This window comes from Camellia sinensis, chromosome 10 (assembly GCF_055761805.1).
Source record: "Camellia sinensis isolate YWXY chromosome 10, ASM5576180v1, whole genome shotgun sequence".
Taxonomy (NCBI): domain Eukaryota; kingdom Viridiplantae; phylum Streptophyta; class Magnoliopsida; order Ericales; family Theaceae; genus Camellia; species Camellia sinensis.
In genome coordinates this window covers 25,397,520-25,415,406 of record NC_138970.1, presented here as the reverse complement: position 1 = coordinate 25,415,406, position 17,887 = coordinate 25,397,520, and the positions used below count along the sequence as shown (strand labels likewise).

The 17,887-nt window shown below is 35.2% G+C and overlaps 2 protein-coding genes and 1 pseudogene across 11 annotated transcripts; all 3 read left to right on the top strand.

The window, feature by feature from the left end:
- The first annotated feature begins 229 nt into the window (after positions 1 to 229).
- LOC114290181 (myb family transcription factor PHL7) lies at positions 230 to 5,291 on the top strand. Of its 3 annotated transcripts, none has more exons than XM_028234077.2 (8): positions 230 to 383; positions 524 to 685; positions 1,430 to 1,655; positions 2,800 to 2,876; positions 2,961 to 3,003; positions 3,126 to 3,174; positions 3,261 to 3,330; positions 4,802 to 5,291. In XM_028234077.2, exons 3-8 carry the CDS (start codon positions 1,445 to 1,447, stop codon positions 5,066 to 5,068), a joined length of 717 nt encoding a protein of 238 aa, XP_028089878.1. In that variant the 5' UTR covers positions 230 to 383; positions 524 to 685; positions 1,430 to 1,444; the 3' UTR covers positions 5,069 to 5,291. The 3 variants fall into 3 exon arrangements, with proteins under 3 accessions (XP_028089878.1, XP_028089877.1, XP_082749346.1); XM_028234076.2 differs by having other exon boundaries at positions 3,117 to 3,174; XM_082893220.1 differs by lacking the exon at positions 230 to 383 and having other exon boundaries at positions 412 to 685; positions 3,117 to 3,174.
- A 1,307-nt stretch (positions 5,292 to 6,598) lies between these two features.
- LOC114290179 (putative U3 small nucleolar RNA-associated protein 11) lies at positions 6,599 to 17,753 on the top strand. 8 transcript variants are annotated; one of them, XR_014343090.1, is made up of 12 exons: positions 6,604 to 6,869; positions 6,994 to 7,056; positions 11,504 to 11,542; positions 12,143 to 12,283; positions 12,387 to 12,477; positions 12,600 to 12,691; positions 12,776 to 12,869; positions 12,966 to 13,045; positions 16,554 to 16,637; positions 17,097 to 17,196; positions 17,263 to 17,379; positions 17,456 to 17,753. XR_014343090.1 is itself a non-coding variant. In XM_082893217.1 (12 exons), exons 4-11 carry the CDS (start codon positions 12,228 to 12,230, stop codon positions 17,375 to 17,377), a joined length of 690 nt encoding a protein of 229 aa, XP_082749343.1. In that variant the 5' UTR covers positions 6,604 to 6,869; positions 6,994 to 7,056; positions 11,504 to 11,542; positions 12,143 to 12,227; the 3' UTR covers positions 17,378 to 17,379; positions 17,456 to 17,753. The 8 variants fall into 8 exon arrangements, 5 of the variants coding, with proteins under 5 accessions (XP_028089876.1, XP_082749344.1, XP_082749343.1 ...); XR_014343088.1 differs by lacking the exon at positions 11,504 to 11,542 and adding an exon at positions 10,899 to 10,953; XM_082893217.1 differs by having other exon boundaries at positions 17,285 to 17,379.
- Positions 13,877 to 15,316, top strand: LOC114290178 (protein PHLOEM UNLOADING MODULATOR pseudogene; annotated as a pseudogene).
- Positions 17,754 to 17,887: the final 134 nt, after the last annotated feature.

Below are 17,887 nucleotides of genomic sequence, written 5' to 3'. Positions count from 1 at the left end.
CTAATGTCATGAACAAGTATATGAAGATGAAATAATAATCACCTTCATGAGTTTTGTTAGAATTTTTGAGAGAGAGATTTTTTAGAGTGTGCATTAAATTGAATGGATAAAATATTTTTATAATGATAATTTTAATATTATTTAGGAGAAGAGAAATTTTTTTAAGAATTTTAAAATTTATAGATGAGAGTCTAAAAAAATAAAATGTCCAAAACAATTGATGGGTACTGTCACCCTAAATAATCACCCTACTTTGTTTGGACACCCAATAAATATCTAAAAAATTTTTTGCCATTGGGAGGTCTCTCTCTCTCTCTCTCTCTCTCTAGCTGCCGTCCTCTGCCACAACTCAGCCCTCACCACCACCATCGTCACCACCAATAGTAAGACTTTCTCTCTCCTCAATTCATTGCTCTTTTTCTTCTTATTCTACTCTGTGACGGTACTCTCAATTTAAACCCAACCCCTCTCTCTGTCTCTCTCTCTCTCTCTCTCTCTCTCTCTCTCTTGCTTCGTTTGTCAGATTGAAATTGAATGAATGAATGATGATTACAATCCTCAATTTCTCGATTGGTCGTTGAGTTCCGAGGAAGACGAGTCTCTGTTTTTCAACAATTTCTTCAAAAAACCCCCCTTCATCTCATCATTTCACGTTCTTTCCTCTGCTTTCAAGCCCCAGTAAGAGGTAAAACACAAGATAAAGTTTGATTCTTTGACTGAATTTTCAATTTTTGATCGTTAATTCCAGCTGATTTCTCTTCGGATTATATGTATCTTTTGATTATGATGTTCTACTGTTCTTTGCCATAAATTAAATTTGTTCATGAACCATACGGAGACATGTTTTTGTACATAACGTTATGTTGAAATCTGATTGTGGGTCTTTCAAAATTTATCTGTTTTTGTACTTCTTTTTTTTTTTTTTTTATTTTTTTTTTTTTAAATTCTTTACCAGTTTATGAAATTTGTATGTAATACTTTAGTAATTTTGAAAGACACATCAGTGTGTGTATTGGTAATCTTCTTGTCCTTCATCAAAATGAATTGAAGCTTTAATTAGGGCCTTTAACCCCTTTTATTTTTTTTATTTTTATTTTTTATTTTCTATATTCAAAATTAAATAAATAGATAAATTTTATTCCCAAATTACGATAAAGCGTGATTAGCAATCATTTGAATTTTAACCTTTTTTTTTTTCCTAGGGTTTACATCCAAGTAAAAAAACAATTAGCAATGTTTTTCGGAAAAAAACACATTGATGTCTATAGACTATTTGTTTAATTTTGAATAAAAACAAGTGTAAAGGTCCCGTTAATCATGTCCCTTTCATTGGCTTCTTGGACAATAAAAATCTCCTCAATCTCAATATGAAGTTTAATTTTTCTGTATTGTTGTTATCATTGTTTTTGAATTTTTTGGGTATTCCTAGGAAACTGCTTTCAACATGTATCACGCCAAGAAATTTTCAACTGCAAGCTTAGTGCCACATAAATCTCCAGCCCCTGAACAACTTGCATTAGTTGGAGTTTTGGGTGGATCTGCAGCAAGAAGTACTGCTCCTGCAGGGGGAGGTGGGGGGAAGCAACGGTTGCGGTGGACTTCAGATCTTCATGATCGCTTCGTAGACGCTATTACTCAACTTGGCGGACCAGATAGTGGGTATTTTATTCTCAGTAAAAAAATTAAATATTGGAATGATATTTTAATTATCGTTTTTTTTTTCCTACATATTTTTGGCTAATACAGTTGACATGTGAGAAGTTTCTTGTTTGTTTTCCTGACTGGTAAATATGGATTAATTTTTGCATCAAATCTAAGGTTTATTCTATGAAGTATGAACTTAAAAAATAGAGTTTTAAGTATGAACTTAAAGGACGCCTAATTCATGCTTGGCAGTTGGGCTCACGGATTGCTAATTCACTGTGGACTACTGCACTGGGGATGAAATATTCATGGGTTTGATTTTCCCAAATGTGGTTTTTATAACAGATTGTAGGATTCAGTGTTATGTTCTCTGAAAAATGAAAGATACCAAGTCTTGTGTTAATTCTTCTTTGTTTCTTTTTCTTTTAAGCCTTTATACATATTCATTGGTTCATTAGTAACATACAGATATAGAAGCATTTAACACCAATATGTATGCAAGATCTGTATGAAAATTTAGTATTTCAATCTACTAAACTAACTTGAAGACCAAGACATTGAATAATGATGTTTTGGGGGATAATTCAATATAGGCTTAAATTTACATATAGCTTTGCACTAGCCTTGCTCTCTGGTTGTGGTGTCATAACACATTTATATTCTAGTTACAATAAGTTGTTATGTTTTCTTACCGTATGTGTGCCGATGAAAGTTAAAAATGCTCTGGTAATTTTAATCACAGCACACAAATTTTAGAAGTTCTGCTGATTGAGCCTCACTCTCACAATTAGTTATAAATTATAATAATAATAAGAATAAGAAACATCTATAATAACATCTACTTTTGTCACCTTACATAATAACATCTATATTTGAGCCAGGATTCAGTACCAAGTTAAATTTGTTCAATGGCTTTAATTAATTTTTCTTTTTGACTGACTTTTAAATGATGAAGATTTAGTTTATATGTATATATGGATGGCAATATATGTAGATATATAGATCGCGGCTTCTGTCCTTCATATCTGAATGGATTAGCTGCAACGAACTTAGCTGATTCATATTTGAATGGATTAGCTGCAATGAACTTAGCTGATTCTTTTGGATTTATATCATATTTATGGCCTCTTTCGGTCGTTTCCATTTTTGCTTCAGGAGCAACACCTAAAGGTGTTTTACGAGTGATGGGTGAACCTGGACTTACCATATATCACGTGAAAAGCCATTTACAGGTTTGGTCATTCCTATATGTGTTTGTCTTGTTCATGAACAGCTTTGGAAACTGATTGTGATTTGCCTTCTTCATTTACATATAGAAATATCGCCTTGCAAAGTACCTGCCAGAGTCGCCAGCTGATGGTAATGCGTCCTACACCTCTCCCAGTTCAGTTGTAATTGTGTGTGTGTGTAGTATTTTGTTTTTACTTTTTGAGAATTGAAATTAGTAGTTGTTAAAACATTGTTAATGTTAGGTTCTAAAGATCAGAAGAAAGGTTCTGGAGACAGCCTAAATAGCTTGGATTCTTCCCAGTGGGTTTCTGTCCTCTTTCAAAGTATTTTGCACACAGCTCTTTATATAATCTGATAATTGTGTAACTCTTTACAAAATTATTCAGGGGAGTGCAAATTAATGATGCGCTGAGGATGCAGATGGAGGTACAGAAGCGTCTTCATGAACAACTTGAGGTTTGATCTCATGCTTGCATTGCTTTTAGCTGCTTATAATTCTGAAATGGAGATGATATGGTCTGTGAACTTTTCGATTGGTTGTTATTGCTGTTTGTCTCTTACAAATTATGTTTAGTCCTCATAGCTGTAACATGGACAGTGGATATATGTATCGGGTACCAGTGTGTGTGTCTAGATGTTGGACCTCCCGAAACCCAAAATCTTTGGATATGGGGATATGTGTCCAAAAGTTGTGTTTGGGTACGTGAACAAATCTTAGGATATGAGGATATTGTCGAGTCTTGCCAGTATGCTTTGAATCAAAGGAGAAGGGTTTTTATCTAGTGTGTAGCTGCAAGCTGAAGAGCCCAGGAATCGGGAGATTGCCTGAACATTGAAGGGAGAAACTAGAAGGGATGGAAGATGATAGATGGGAAGGATGTGAGGGAATTGTGGGTTCAGTTGGGAAGGTTGTTACTTGCTAGGGGCAATATATTTCAGATTTGGTAGTATGGCTGGGGGAAACCTACTACTGTGCTTAAAAAGAGGAAAGAGGTTGGAGGAAGAAGTGTCACAGTGGGTTATGAAGAAGGTTAAAGGTTTAAGCAACTTTGCTGGGATTCCTTGCCAAGAGTTTGAGAATGATGCTTTGGAGCTGATAAAAGGCATTGAAGCAAATTAGAGGTCTGTATTGGATGAAAATCTGGCAAGGAGGGTCAGGAGAAGCACAAGAAGATGTGCAAGGGAGTTAAAGAGTGGGAAAAAGGGAGCAGTGAGAGGTAGAGGGGCTAGGTTGCCTGTGTACTTCATTTTGGGTTACAGATGAGCAACATTTTTGTTGTTTCATTTTCCATTTTTTTTAATGGTCTCCGTTGAGATGTTAACTGAGGTGGGATATTTTTTTTGTGTGTGTGTGTACTAGGGTAGGGTGGTGGCCCCTTGGAATTTTCTCTAATATTACTTTCAAAAAAGGTACTACGAAAATTTTTGGTGTTTTGAAATAACTTCTCCAATGGACTAGTGTGAAGGAGAATGCTTTTGATTACCAGATGTTGACATTTTTTTAACAAACTTTTTCAGAAAATGTTTCATGTATAAAACGTTTTTCTATGTTTAATTGCAACCTTGTAACTAATGTATTGTGGCAGTGGTCGAGGAGGTGGTAGTGTAGGTAGTGCTAGTCATGGTGGGGTGATGGAGGTGGTGGTGGTAGTTGGGTGGTAGTGTGTTACATTGGTAAATTTTAGTCTGAAAAATATTTCCCACCTTTCAAAATAGAAAACATTTTTCATCAAGTAATTTTATTTTTTGTTGACCACGGAAAACGCTTTTTGTTTGACTTATGTTTTCCATCATACAAAATGGAAGAAAATGCAAAAAATTGTTTTTTACGTAACCGCTGCCTTTATTTTTAACTGACATTAAACCGTTAAATAGAATTCTTGGGCTGTCTACATGTCTGATACTATAATACTTGTTGATATTTCAGGTACAAAGACAGTTACAAATGAGGATAGAGGCCCAGGGGAAATACTTGCAGAAGATAATTGAGGAACAGCAAAAACTAAGTGGTGTTCTGAAAGCCTCCGAGACAGTTCCATTACCCAAGGATCAGCCGCTAGCTCCATCTCATTCACACCCACCTCCCCCTCCCAATGCCTCCATGAGTTCCTTCTCTCCTCATAAGAAGCAAAAACTGGATGACGGGTCCACAGAAGGCGGCCTGCCTGACTTTGTCCCACCAGAAGAGGACTAGAATCTTGGGCGTGTCAATCAACAGTCCATATATGCTGATGATGAAATTGTGTTTGGATTAAATATGTCAAAAGAGTTGAAAGGATAGGAGGATGATTGTAATGGGTATAGATGGTTTTCTTGGGATGATTGTTAATGTAGTGATAAACCCGTTTTGCATATAGATCATGTACTGGTAATCCATTTGTAATTATAATTAAACACGTATGTAGTGGTTATTCCTATTGTTGTTGGTAGTCTATTGGTTACATTTGTTGGAAAATAGAGTTAAGGGTTTGAGAGAAAGGGTTGTCGCTATTCAAATTAGCTTATGAGGCCAAGCAGTCACAGATTTTGTGAATGAATGTTGGGTTCGGCCACCTTAAATGGCATGAGCTGCATGCAGGATTTGGGTTCGATTTAGGTCTTAGGATTAAGCTGTGGGGTGAACCTAACCAACCTAGATTTAAAATGTGAACCAATGTATGATGATTATTATCATTTCAATATTATAATCGTTTTGAATATATGTATTGTTTATAGAATATTGTTGATAATACTATTATAAATTGCTTATGCAGAAATAAATTTTTTTAAATTGAATTTTGATAAAATTTTATTTAAAATTGATTATATAACGAGAAAAATTAAGTGAACTAGTAAAATCATTAATTAAAAAATATATTTTAAAATATTAAATAAATTTAATTAATGCTTTTGATGTTTGCTTTTTATTTTCCTTTTGTTTGGATACTTATAACAAAAAATTGTTTTGCATATTATTTTTGTTTTCATAAAAGTAAAATTGATTTCAAAATGTTTAAAACTTTTTGGGAAAAAACAAAGAAGATGTATATATTTTTTTGTTTTCAAATTAAGTTGTCACACTTTTCTTCTCTCACATCGCCTCCAGTTACCACTAATCAATCTTCTCTCAACATTTATAGACCTTTCGATACTTTCCAATAAACTCAAATTAGTTTTTTTTAATTATCTTTTATGATTTTTGATAATCTTCACGATAATTCTCTTATGACATCTGACAATACTCCAATCACTACTTCCAGCACGGCACTCATATTTAATCACTCTCTATTTTCTGAGTAATGCTATGTATCATGAAAATGATCTTGAAAGATTTTTCACTATTAAATTATAAATAAAAAAAATTTATAAAATATTTTATGATATTTTTTTCATGATTTCTAATATTATTCTTTCTTATAATTCATCAAATATATTTATTATTTTTGTTAGTATTTTTTATCAAAATATAATTTTCATCCTGTTATGAATATTTTATTATTAAAATCAGAAAGAAAAAAAAAAATTGGCATCGCAAATCTATACAATATATATAAGAATAATGCTTGGGACCTCCTTTTGGGGGTCACCCCTCACCCCTCCTTTGCCACGTGGCAGGGGTGATTGGAGGAGCAATAAAAAAAGAAAAAAAAAGAAAAGGTAACCAATGAGAGAGAGGAGGGTTCAAAGGCGTGAGGAAAAAGGGAATGAATCATTACTCTATATATAAACCACGGATGCAAAGTAAACAGTAATTTCAGCTAAATATGAACATATTTTTTGAATAGTTGAAAAGTCGGCCTTATGCTTTATAGGTTTTCTTCTTTGGATGCAAGGCTATTCATGGAAAACTAACTTCAAATTCCGTACAGCTGTTTATCAAAGGATCCATAGTATACGCCGCTCTCTCCCTCGTTTGTTTGCTTCTCTCCCTCACGAAAAACCCCTCTCTCTTCTCGGGTCGTCTCTTCCCTGTTTCCATTCGTGGAGATCGAAGTCGCAAGGATTGAAGAGACCAGGTATGGCTCTTAAAACCTAAAATTTTCTCCTATTTGCTCCGAATCTATGGTTTCTCTCTCTCTGATTTCTCTGTCCGTTCTTTTGCTCTTTATCATCTCTCACTTTCGTCTCTTGATTTTGAAGGGTTCTTCGAGAGCTCTGTCTTCTGTAGTAGCTTATTGGTTCGAAAGAGTTCTCATTGAAGAGGTATGGCTTGAAATCCCTAAAACCCTGATTTTTATTAGTATGAAATTGTGATTTTGGTGACCATCATATAAATTTTCCTTGAGTTGTTGTTTATGTGGTCTTCTCTTTTTAGTATTTTCTATGCACATACATACCAGCAAGCTTTTTTATTCATTTATCTATTTTGCTGTGAAAAGATTGCAAAATTCAATGGGGTCAAACTTTTTCACCTTTAAAAACCCTCAAACAGAGGGCTTAATGTTCTTGATTTCAAATGGGGTTTGAATTTTTCTTGATTTCAAATGAATCGCTCCAAATGCAGTTTGGATTTTTCGAAATGCATGTATATAACTACAATCTCAATGTACAAAAATACACTTTTGGTAACCCAACTGACACAACTCTTCATTTGTTCCTAATTTTGTCATAGATTTTCTCTCTCCTCTCTCATATGTGTCTCTTCCTTTCTCACATCATCATTATCATTTTCCTTCTTTTTGGTTTTGTGTGTGTATTTGTTGAATATCACTAGAACTAGCTACAGTAGTTCCATTGATGTGTAGTTGTTCCAGTGATGTGTGGAAGTGCTTAGCTTTTGCAATTTGTTTTGTAGAACATAGTGTGTCGAAGTTTTGTGACTATTGCTTGGTAGTGTGTCCATTGCAAGGCTTTACATGGAAAATTGAATTGGGTGATTGAGGAAATTCTGCTATTATGTTATGACTTTTGATGATGTGAAGATCCCTCATGGTGAGTAATAGGTTCTTCAAGAGATGTGGAAGAGAAAAGAGAAGAAGAAAAATAGAGAGGTGAGTGATGGCCGGTAAAGAGTGTGGAAAGAAAAAAGAGTAGAGAAAGAAGAAAAATATATAGGTATGTGATGGTCTGTAGAGAAAGATAGAGTAGAGAGAGAAGATCAGAATGTAAAATAGAGACTGTGGATCATAGTGATCAATTGATGGGTGAAATGAATACCAGTGAAAGTAGAGAAGATTTTTTGGCCAATGGTTTTCTTTGCCTCATTAGGTGTCTTTTGTGAAATGGGTTTGCAAAAAGTTGCCATACTTTTTTTAAAAAATTTATTACTAATTTTATTCCTTTGATTAAATTGAAAAATATATCATCCGTGTGAAAAATTCAATAAACCTCAACAATTTCTTAAGATCACTTTTAAACGTCAATTTGAATGGTTAAAGGTCCAATCTTTTCTCTTCATTGCTTTTTTTTCTTTTGTTCCCCTAGGTTTGGAAATGACTTTTGTTTGAGTTTCATTCATAAAAGAGAATTATAACACATTAGTATGAATCATGTTTTAATTTGATTAGGGCTCAGTGCCTTGGGCCACTATGGAGGGTTAAATAGAAATGTGAGGAAAACTACACATAGCCGTTGGAGTCTTGGCCAATGGTTTGCTTCATATTTAGTGGTTTCATAATTCTTTGTGATGTGAGTTTGTAATAAGTTTTATAATTTCCTCTATTATCTTTAGTAGATTTTGTTACTTGCTTCATTTTTTTTTTTTTCATTTGTGTATGTAGATAATGTGTATTTTTTGTTAACAATTGTAAAGTCTCCTAACAATATATATAATACAGTCCTTCAATTTCCCTTGTTGTTTGTTTAGTTGAACTTGAGGCTTAATATTACTACCTTTTGCATGTTAGGTGTTCATATAACAGAGGAATACACTATTCTTCATTCATAATTATTATTATGAACAAGTCTGAGATTTTTTTTTCCAGTACACTAAAAAAATTCATTTTGAAAAGAATTCTTCAAATTATCATCTTTAATATCCAATATTAATCTCAATTCTTTTGTAAATTTATTCTCATGTACAAGAGCCAAAAATGGGCAGGAACCTTCTCTGTGATAAATGATTCAACATTTGATACTCAATTCATTTGACATTGCATACTTTGCATGGTTGTTTATTTAATGAGATTAAAGACCTCTTATTGAAATGTACATTCTTTGCATTATATGGTGGCTTTTGTTGCTTTTGTTAGTTTGAATGGAAGTGTTGTTGCTAACAACCATTTTCACTTTTATTGTTTCATTTCATTTTTATTTCATAATTCTTTTTCTTTGTTTTTAATAAAAGTAAATTAGTAATGTGAGATTTATTTCTTGTCCTTCCTCCTGATACTAGAAGTGCAAAAGAAGCTTATGCAGTTTCTAGATTTTTTTTTTAATCGGTAAAAATAAAATATATTGATGTCAAACAAAGGTACAAGGTGTACAAATGAATACGTCAGTGGAGACAAAAGGCCAAGGCTAAAGCAACAAAAAAGGGAACAAATCCCAATCAAAATTGGGAGCAACAGCAAACAAGAACCAAAACAAAGCCAAATAACGCAAGTAGCAAATATTGCAAACAAAACACCAGCAGCAATTGATGCGGAAAAAATTCCCAAATCCTTGCTGCACTCAACCAAAAAAACTCCAATGTTTAAAAGATTTCTACAATGCTTCCCATAGCATAACAGAGCACACCCATAATCTTGTTTCAAAACCGAACACCTATCACTTAGGCTGTGTTGATCATGAATTTAGGTAGAGATTTGGAAAGGAAAGCGAAAATGTAGATAAAATGTGAATGAAATATAGTTACATTTCACTCACCTTTCCCTTTTCATTTTCCCTTTCCCTTTTCCTTTTCAAATCCTTACCCAAATCCATGCTCCAAACACAACATTAAGGTAACAGGTTTGAAAAGTCGTCTTCTTCCTATACAAAAAAAGCTCTTCTAAAATTAAGTTGCGAAGAACCATTATGATCACTTGGGCGGAGAAGATTAGCCACATTTCCATCCTTATTATCTGAAAGTTTATGCAACTAGGGTCTCTCATCAAGCCATTTGGCCTTCCAGAAATTAATATTCTTGCCATCCCCCAACTTTAGGCTCAAATTTTCCCTGAAGAGTTGGAACTTGTCAAAAAATTTCGATTGGATAGAAAAAACTCCTTTCACATGTTGTAAAAGATCTATTTTTAGGCAAAGGTTCTAACCGATTAATTAGATCATTGGAATTATTGTACCTGTACTTTGTAGTCCAGTGTGATCATTAAACCTAACCTAAAACATCACTTGCATTCATGCACTCAAAATCTATTTCAAATATTAAAGAAAACACTACTATGATAGAATCCAACATTGCTTTTGCTTCTTGTTAATCTAGAACTGATGTTGTGGAATGACCATCTGTGATCTAATTTAGTGAATGCAAGTTGCTAAAAACATCTAATAGCAAACTAGACCTTATTATCAAAAGCTAATTATCAAATATGAAAGGCTTAAAAAACTAAGCTTGTGGGTTTGGTCTAGCTTTTAGATGTGAAATTCCCTCGCTATGTAATTTGCACCATCTTGTTGATTAATTTTCTCTTTGAACTTTGAATGATTTAATTTGCATGCATGCGCTACGTTCGAACTGCATAAAACACAATGATTTGAATCTAACCCTCGTAAGAATTTGCTTGTAGTTCTCTATTTCCTTCTTTTCAAGTAGATGATTAGCTACTTATCTTATCTCCAATCCATGCAAATAAGGATGTTTGATAATAGTTATTATGGTCTACCTTTGTATTGTTTTTTTATTTTATTTTTTTGTCCCCCCATTAAACTATTAAATAAGAAGGGCTGATAACCTTTCTATTATTGTTTTTAATTTTTTTTTTTTTTATGCTTTAAGCAAGTAGAATAAAAGTTTTGCAAACCAATCATGTTTGATTATTCACATGATCCTGATCCATTTGGTATACATTTAGATTGAAGGAGTTGATGGGATCTAAAAGGTAGTATTTGATTTGAAATGCTAAATTATGAAAACTAGATATTTCTTTCTAACAAATATAATGCAGAGCAACTCTGGCTGAGGATTTAATAGAAAATTCAGTTCATGGAGGAGATGATGTGGTATGTCTCACAGCATTACATACAAGCATGGTTTGGCTCATCTTACTCATAATATACCAAGTAAAAGTGGGTTCACAATTGATGAGGGATTTCAAGTCCTGCCATTAAGGATGATTGAGTACTTGTTCATTTGTCAAATAGAGAAAACAATTGCTTTATTTTTATTACATCATATTTTTAGTAATGACAATTTTGTTGGGAAAATAGATCTTGTAATAGGTTTTTTTATTTTTTATTTTTGTATAAGTAATAGTTTTTGTTAAAAACTTTGTATTGTTGAGTCGATCTTATATTCATGATTCAGTTGCTAATTTTGTGTGTTTATGCAATAGCTCAAAACTCATTTAAATACACAAATGTAATGGGCACTAACTGGCCATTAGTTAGCGTGCCTTGCACGCGGCCCTTTCACTAGTAATAGTAAAAAGATTAAACGACGTTGTTTTACAAAACATTTTTCCTACTAAATTCCCTCCTACATCATATTTGCTGCCCTAATAAATTCCGACTCTTCTCTCTCTCTCCCCCCATCCCTCGCCGCCGACCGCAGCTACCTGTCGGCTGTGGCCACCGCCGTCGTCCATCTCCGGTAAGACTGCTCGCTGCCCAACTTGACAGTTTTCATCATCTTGTTTAGTGAGAGATTTAGAGATTCTTCTGAGAGTGAAGTTTTAATTTCGTGTTTCAAATACCTAATTAGGGTTTTGATTTTATGCAATTCTAGGGTTTAGCGCTTTTGATTTGTGTGTGTGTTTTTGCATAATCGGATTCTAATCTAGATGAATTAGGGTGAAACATGAAAATAATGCTGATGTTATGTAAAAGTTATTGAGACTTTAGGGTCAGTATATGTTTTAGCGAATTTTATGACTTGTTTGGTGTAGCTTTTTTCTCTCTTTATTTTTGGGGGGTTAATTTTTTCCTTCGGTTATATTTTCTGCAGCATTTTTTGGTGCATTGTACCATTTTCAATCAAGCCCGTGTTTCATGTAATTAAGTATTTTTATAAAAATCACACGCTTGTATGAATTTTACTCATGTTGGGTTGTGTGTATTGTTGTTATTTTGTTGTATTGGATTCGAAGCCTATAATTTTTTTTTGATAGAACATGTCATTTTTGTCGAAACTTGTACAATGTTTGTGTCTTTCTAGTCCCGGGGTAATACTTAAAAGCTCTATGTTTTTCAGTGGTTTTGCAGCAACTAGCGAGTGGAAGTTTCTAATCTGTCAACGCCAATATCTTAACCCTTGTGTGCTTTCCTTATTCTTGAAAATGTCGTCCCTAAGAAATGCTGTTTATAGACGGGCTCACAAGGAACGATCTCAGCCGTGAGTGACTGCATTTCAAGTTGCAAATGTCTTCCTTTTTTTTTTTCTTTTTTTCTGTTTGGCAAATAACCAATCTCATGTGTTGTCTTGCACTTTATTTCAGACAATCAAGAAAAAAATATGGGCTTCTCGAGAAACACAAGGATTATGTTGTGCGTGCGAAGGCATTTCACAAAAAAGAGGATGCTTTGCGGGTAACTTTAATTCCTTTCCTGCTGTTAGCCATTATGCCGTCACAAATCATTTTGTCCTGCTACTCAGCATTTGATTCCACTTTAATACATGACTATGCTGTGCCTGTATGCTCACTTTTCAGAAACTCAAAGAGAAAGCAGCATTCAGGAACCCAGATGAATTTTACTTTAAGATGATCAAAACAAAAACGGTGGATGGAGTCCATAAACCGGAGTAATTTTTAAGTTGCATTACTTTGATTTCTTTGCTTAACCCCTTCACATCCAATCCAATCTGATTCATTAGGTTCTGTTACAGGAGTCAAGCTAACAAATACACTCAAGAAGAACTCATGTTAATGAAGACCCAAGATAAAGGATATGTCCTGCAGAAGCTTCAAAGTGAAAAAAATGTAACTGATTTTAACATCTATAAATTGCAAATTTAAGGATTTCAGGGTTCTCCTTTACTGGCTTCTTTGGGTAAAAATTTATTTTTTGTGATACAGAAAATTGAAAAGCTAACAGCCGTGCTACAGTCTCTTGATAATCAACCGTCAACCAGACACATTTTTTATGCTGAAGACAGGTGTGAGCTTTTTGCTGTCTCTATTTATTACCAATTACTTTATCAGCTTATTTGACTTACACTGGAATGAAAAATGGCTAAACTAGAAAGTGTATTTTTTACATAGTATATGATCATCTTTGGAACTGTTTGTTGTATTTGATCTAAAAAATCCAACCTGGAAACTCTATCTCCCTGAGAAAACAATGTTGTCTCAGAAAATATAATGTTTGTCCCATTTGTCTTATTTTAAAAATTTTTAACAAGAAGAACTTAAATTATGAGTGATATTCACCTAAAGAAAAAGATGGAAGCTTAAGTGTTTTGTGGTCATATAACTACACTGTTTGTTATATCATGAGAAAATAGCATGTGATTGGGAAAACACCAAATGCATGATTATATGAGTCATCACTAAATAAACATTACTGTTTGTTATCACCACATTAGTAACATAAAGACATTGAATGATCAACTGTTGCATTTGAATTTTTCCATCTTCGACTTCGTATTGTATTGTTTTACATTGAGTATTTATGGGCTTAATGTTGACTTCCAGGAAGTTTATTTTTTTGCAGTAGTTGCTTAAAACTGCTGCTAGAACTCCCAGATTTTTAGCAATAATCGGCAGAAACAACTGCCGGCACCTATTGTAGCAAGTCTGCAGCCCAACATTTGGTTCTAGATGATGCTCTTGAATCCAATGGGATTTGTTAGCTTTGAATTAGCATGATAAATTTGTCAGCTCAAAGTGTAGTTCTAGATTTTGTTAGCTTCAAATTGGCATGATAAATTTGTTAGCTCAATATGTAGTAGTTCTAGATTTGTTAGCTTCATGGCTTTGAATTATGGATGAAGGTTATATGAGATTTTTATGAATTTGTAAGGACTTAGGTTTTAGTTTAACTTATTTAAGTAAAGGATAATATTGGAAACTGTTAAAACCTACCATCACCTACTCCACCTACTACACCTACCACCACCTACCACCACCTACTACCACCTACTACACACCTACCACCACCACCTACTACCACCTACTCCACTACATCTCCTATATAAGGAGCCCCTCACCATTTGTAATAGATAATATACAACAATCAATAATACATACAATTTATTCTCTCTATCAATTTATTTTTACATGGTATCAGAGCAGGTTTAGAACCTAGTATTTTCGCTTCACCGGCGGGCGGCAACCTCACCTTAGCCGTCCGCCGGACCTCAACCTAGTCCGCTAGAATTTTCTACACATACCTTCACTCTTCTTCACCACCTCGCCGAAGCAAACCCAAAATCCCTCTTGGACATTTCGTCGAACACCATGTCTGCAACAATGATGGGCTACACCATTTCCTGATGTTGTTTATAATGTTGGCATTTTCTGTGCTATTTGACTCTGTAAAAGCTCCTGGTCTTGGGCTGGGTGCAAGATACATATTCACCATGGCGATTGGGCGCCTTCTTCGCGCCATAACTTTTGTGTCTACGATTCTGCCATCAGCTCGGCCTTGGTGTGCATCAGCTCGGTTCAGAGTCCCTGCATACCCTCATCGTTGGGCTCAAAAATATTATGTACCTTATGTTTCTGATGCCAACGCTATACGCCAGCTTATCCATCTTGATAGAGCTTTTGATGAAGTTGCAAATTTCATTGAAGATTCCCGTCCAGATTGGGGATCAATGAACTTCTTAATTGATTTCTTGCGACCCAATGCTTTCGAAGGATCTTCGTGGTATCATCTTCTGAAAAAGGCTGGAGGCGGCTGCAACGACCTCCTATACAGTGGCCATATGCTCGTAGCAGTACTCACAGCTATGGCATGGACGGCAGCTTATGGAGGTTTTAGCTCAGTTCTGATATGGCTACTAGTAATGCACAGTGCCCAGAGAGAAGTACGGGAACACCACCATTACAGTGTGGACTGTGTCGTGGCCATCACTGGTCAAGTCCCCAGGCGCATCCCTTTCTCTCCACCAGACACCAACTTTTGTCCCCCTCTTTTCGTTTCTTTTTATTTTAATATTATCCACCCTCTCTTCTTTTATTTCAACATAAAACCCTCTCTCCACTCATTCATTTTATTATTATTATTATGCACAAACTCAGACTCCAACATCCCTGTGCTCCTTCATGGGTCCGACAAGACTCTGTAAACTGTCCCGACATTGATTCCGGTTAGCTCCTTCATGGGTCCGACAAGATTCAGTAAACTGTCCCGACATTGATTCCGGTTAGCTCCTTCATGGGTCCGACAAGACCCTTTTTATCCACCCTTTCACCCACTCACTTCTTTTTCTTATGAGGCAAAACATTTTTAATATTTTTCCTCCACCCACTCTCTCTCTCTCATCCTTTTTTTGAAAACACACTTTATTCCTCTCAATGTGCTGTTGCCAGCACCCATTATAGAATATATATCTATTCTAAAAATAAAAATAACAAAAACAAAAAGAACAAAAAAAAAAAAAAAACAACAAAAAAAAAACGCAGAAGAAGAAGACGAACTGCACACCAAACTCATTTTAGTCATATCAGGGGATCAACTCCGATCACAATTTTACACCAAAAAAAAAAAAAAAAACAACAAAACACCCACATCCACAGGCAGGATTTTCTTCTCTACTCTGCTGCCGGTCTCTTCTTCTTGCCTCCGTCCTGGGCGGTCCTTGACGGTGCTGCCTCCGTGTTTCCCACGCCGCCGAGCACGTTCACTCCCCCATACTCCTCCACTGCCGCATATGGCGGACCTCCAAATCGGAACATCACAGTGGCCTTCCGCTTCAGCTCCTTGTTTTCTGCCTTTAGCACACTTATCTCTGCTCGCGCTTCCTTATACATGCGTTGGAGCAGAGCCAGTTGGGCGTTTAACTGCTGCACCTCATTTGTCCTACTCTGAAGCCGGTGCGACAAGTTTGTTACCGCAGTCATGGTTTCCACACATGACTTCAAAGTATACTGATTGGCTTCAATATCCGTTTGAACCGCCATTTTTTGCTCCACAGACCGCATCGGAAAGTTCAACGGAGCAAAACCAGAGGTGTTTGGTTGAGGTTCACTGGCCACCGCACTGGTTATCTCTCTTGTTGACTCGTTGAGGTCGGGAAAGAGAGTGAGTAGACCACGGGACGAAGAGGCCATATTCTGGGTAGCTGAACGGGAAGAAGAGGCCATTGTTCAGATGTTTCAGAATGCAAATATTCAGATATTTCAGAATGAAAATGTTCAGCGGTTTCAGACTGGTTTAACAGAAACTAAAAAAAAATTCTAGTAGGATGCATTAAATGTTTTTTTTTTTTTTTTTAAATGGTTGTCATTAATTACAAGCTAGTTTGTTCAAACATTTGAATAAATTTTTTTTTCTTGAATTGCTGGGCACTTGTTTGCAAGACCCCAATGCTTAATATTATTCGTTCAGAATGCAATTTGGTTGGAAGATGCCATCATGTCTATTTTGCAAATCCTTCATTTTTCTCATTATAATGACATGTTTGGGATTCTCTGTTTCTGTTTCCTATTATCTTCCAGGGAGGATGCCAAAGAGATGCAGTTGCGAACATCAAAAGTTGGAAAGGTGCCTGTTTTTGAGGATGTGCCTGATCATATTAAAAGGTAGAAATGATTTGTTCAATATGTTATTGGATACTGATCAATTTCATGCTGTGAATTTTGTCATTTAGAAAGTGAACTGTCATTCATGGAGGTGATTATTAAAGCATCTGTTTTGATATTTTTACATTCATAATATTTCATTAAAACTAGGTGAGAAGATAATTTTTTTTCTTCTCTGATTTTGATTGATTTATATTGAATTCAATAATGGATTTGAACTCTACTAGGGATAATGTGGACCACTAATACTCAAAATGGGTTGGTTGTAAAAATTATATTGTTTTCAAATTTTCAGTCTACCATGCTAACCAATGTAGCCATGTATTATGGGCAATGGCCATGGGATTGTTGACATGATCTGCTGTTCATTTTGTAGAGAGAATAGAGAATAAACTGGCGCATGGCTCTCTTTTGTTCCCTTCATATATTTAAAAATATTGTGGTTTCGAGTATTTGCAGGAAAACAGCCGCTTCCTACAGAGAGCTGGAGGCGCGAAAAGGCAGAGTGAATGACTTGGAGAAATTATACATGGATATGGCTATGCAGAAAGAACTACAGGTATATTGACGTTTTGGATTTGTCTATTTCTGTCATCCGGTTGTTGGGTTTATACCACAATTACAGATAAATGCATTTACTGGGGCAGAAAAAGGGTCGGAAACGCAAACTTCGTGAAGATGAGATTGTATGTCCAACCTCCAAACCAGTATACAAGTGGCGGCCAGACCGAAAACGATGAAGGTGGCTCCATCTCTCAATGTCTTGTTGGATTTGTTGTTCCCGTCTACTTTACTAAATTAGTAATTGAATGTTTCAGAGAATTGGGATATTGTCAATGAGGTGAAGGTACCGTTATGTGGCCTAAAACGGAACAGTCAGCTTCGCCTGGTTAGCTGTTGAAGGTGTTTAGATGTGGAGTTTGAGAAATCAAGAACAAAATAACTGTCTGTGGCTCTGATTGCGTGAACAGCTGTTAGGACTATAGAGAGTCGTGTAGCAATTCATAATCTGTAGTTTTTTGTGTCTGGAAATTTTTGATCTTACATTTCAGTTACAGTTACCAGAAATTGTTCTGTGATTTTACTTATTTCTTGGAAAGTTACTTTCGCCATGTTTTCTCCTCTCTCTCTCTCTCTCTCTCACATGGAATAAGTTCTTGGAAAGGTGCTGCATTTTCATTATTCATGATTAATTAATGGAAAGTGGAGGATTCTACATTATTCATGATTAACAAACAGGCTCTTTTTCA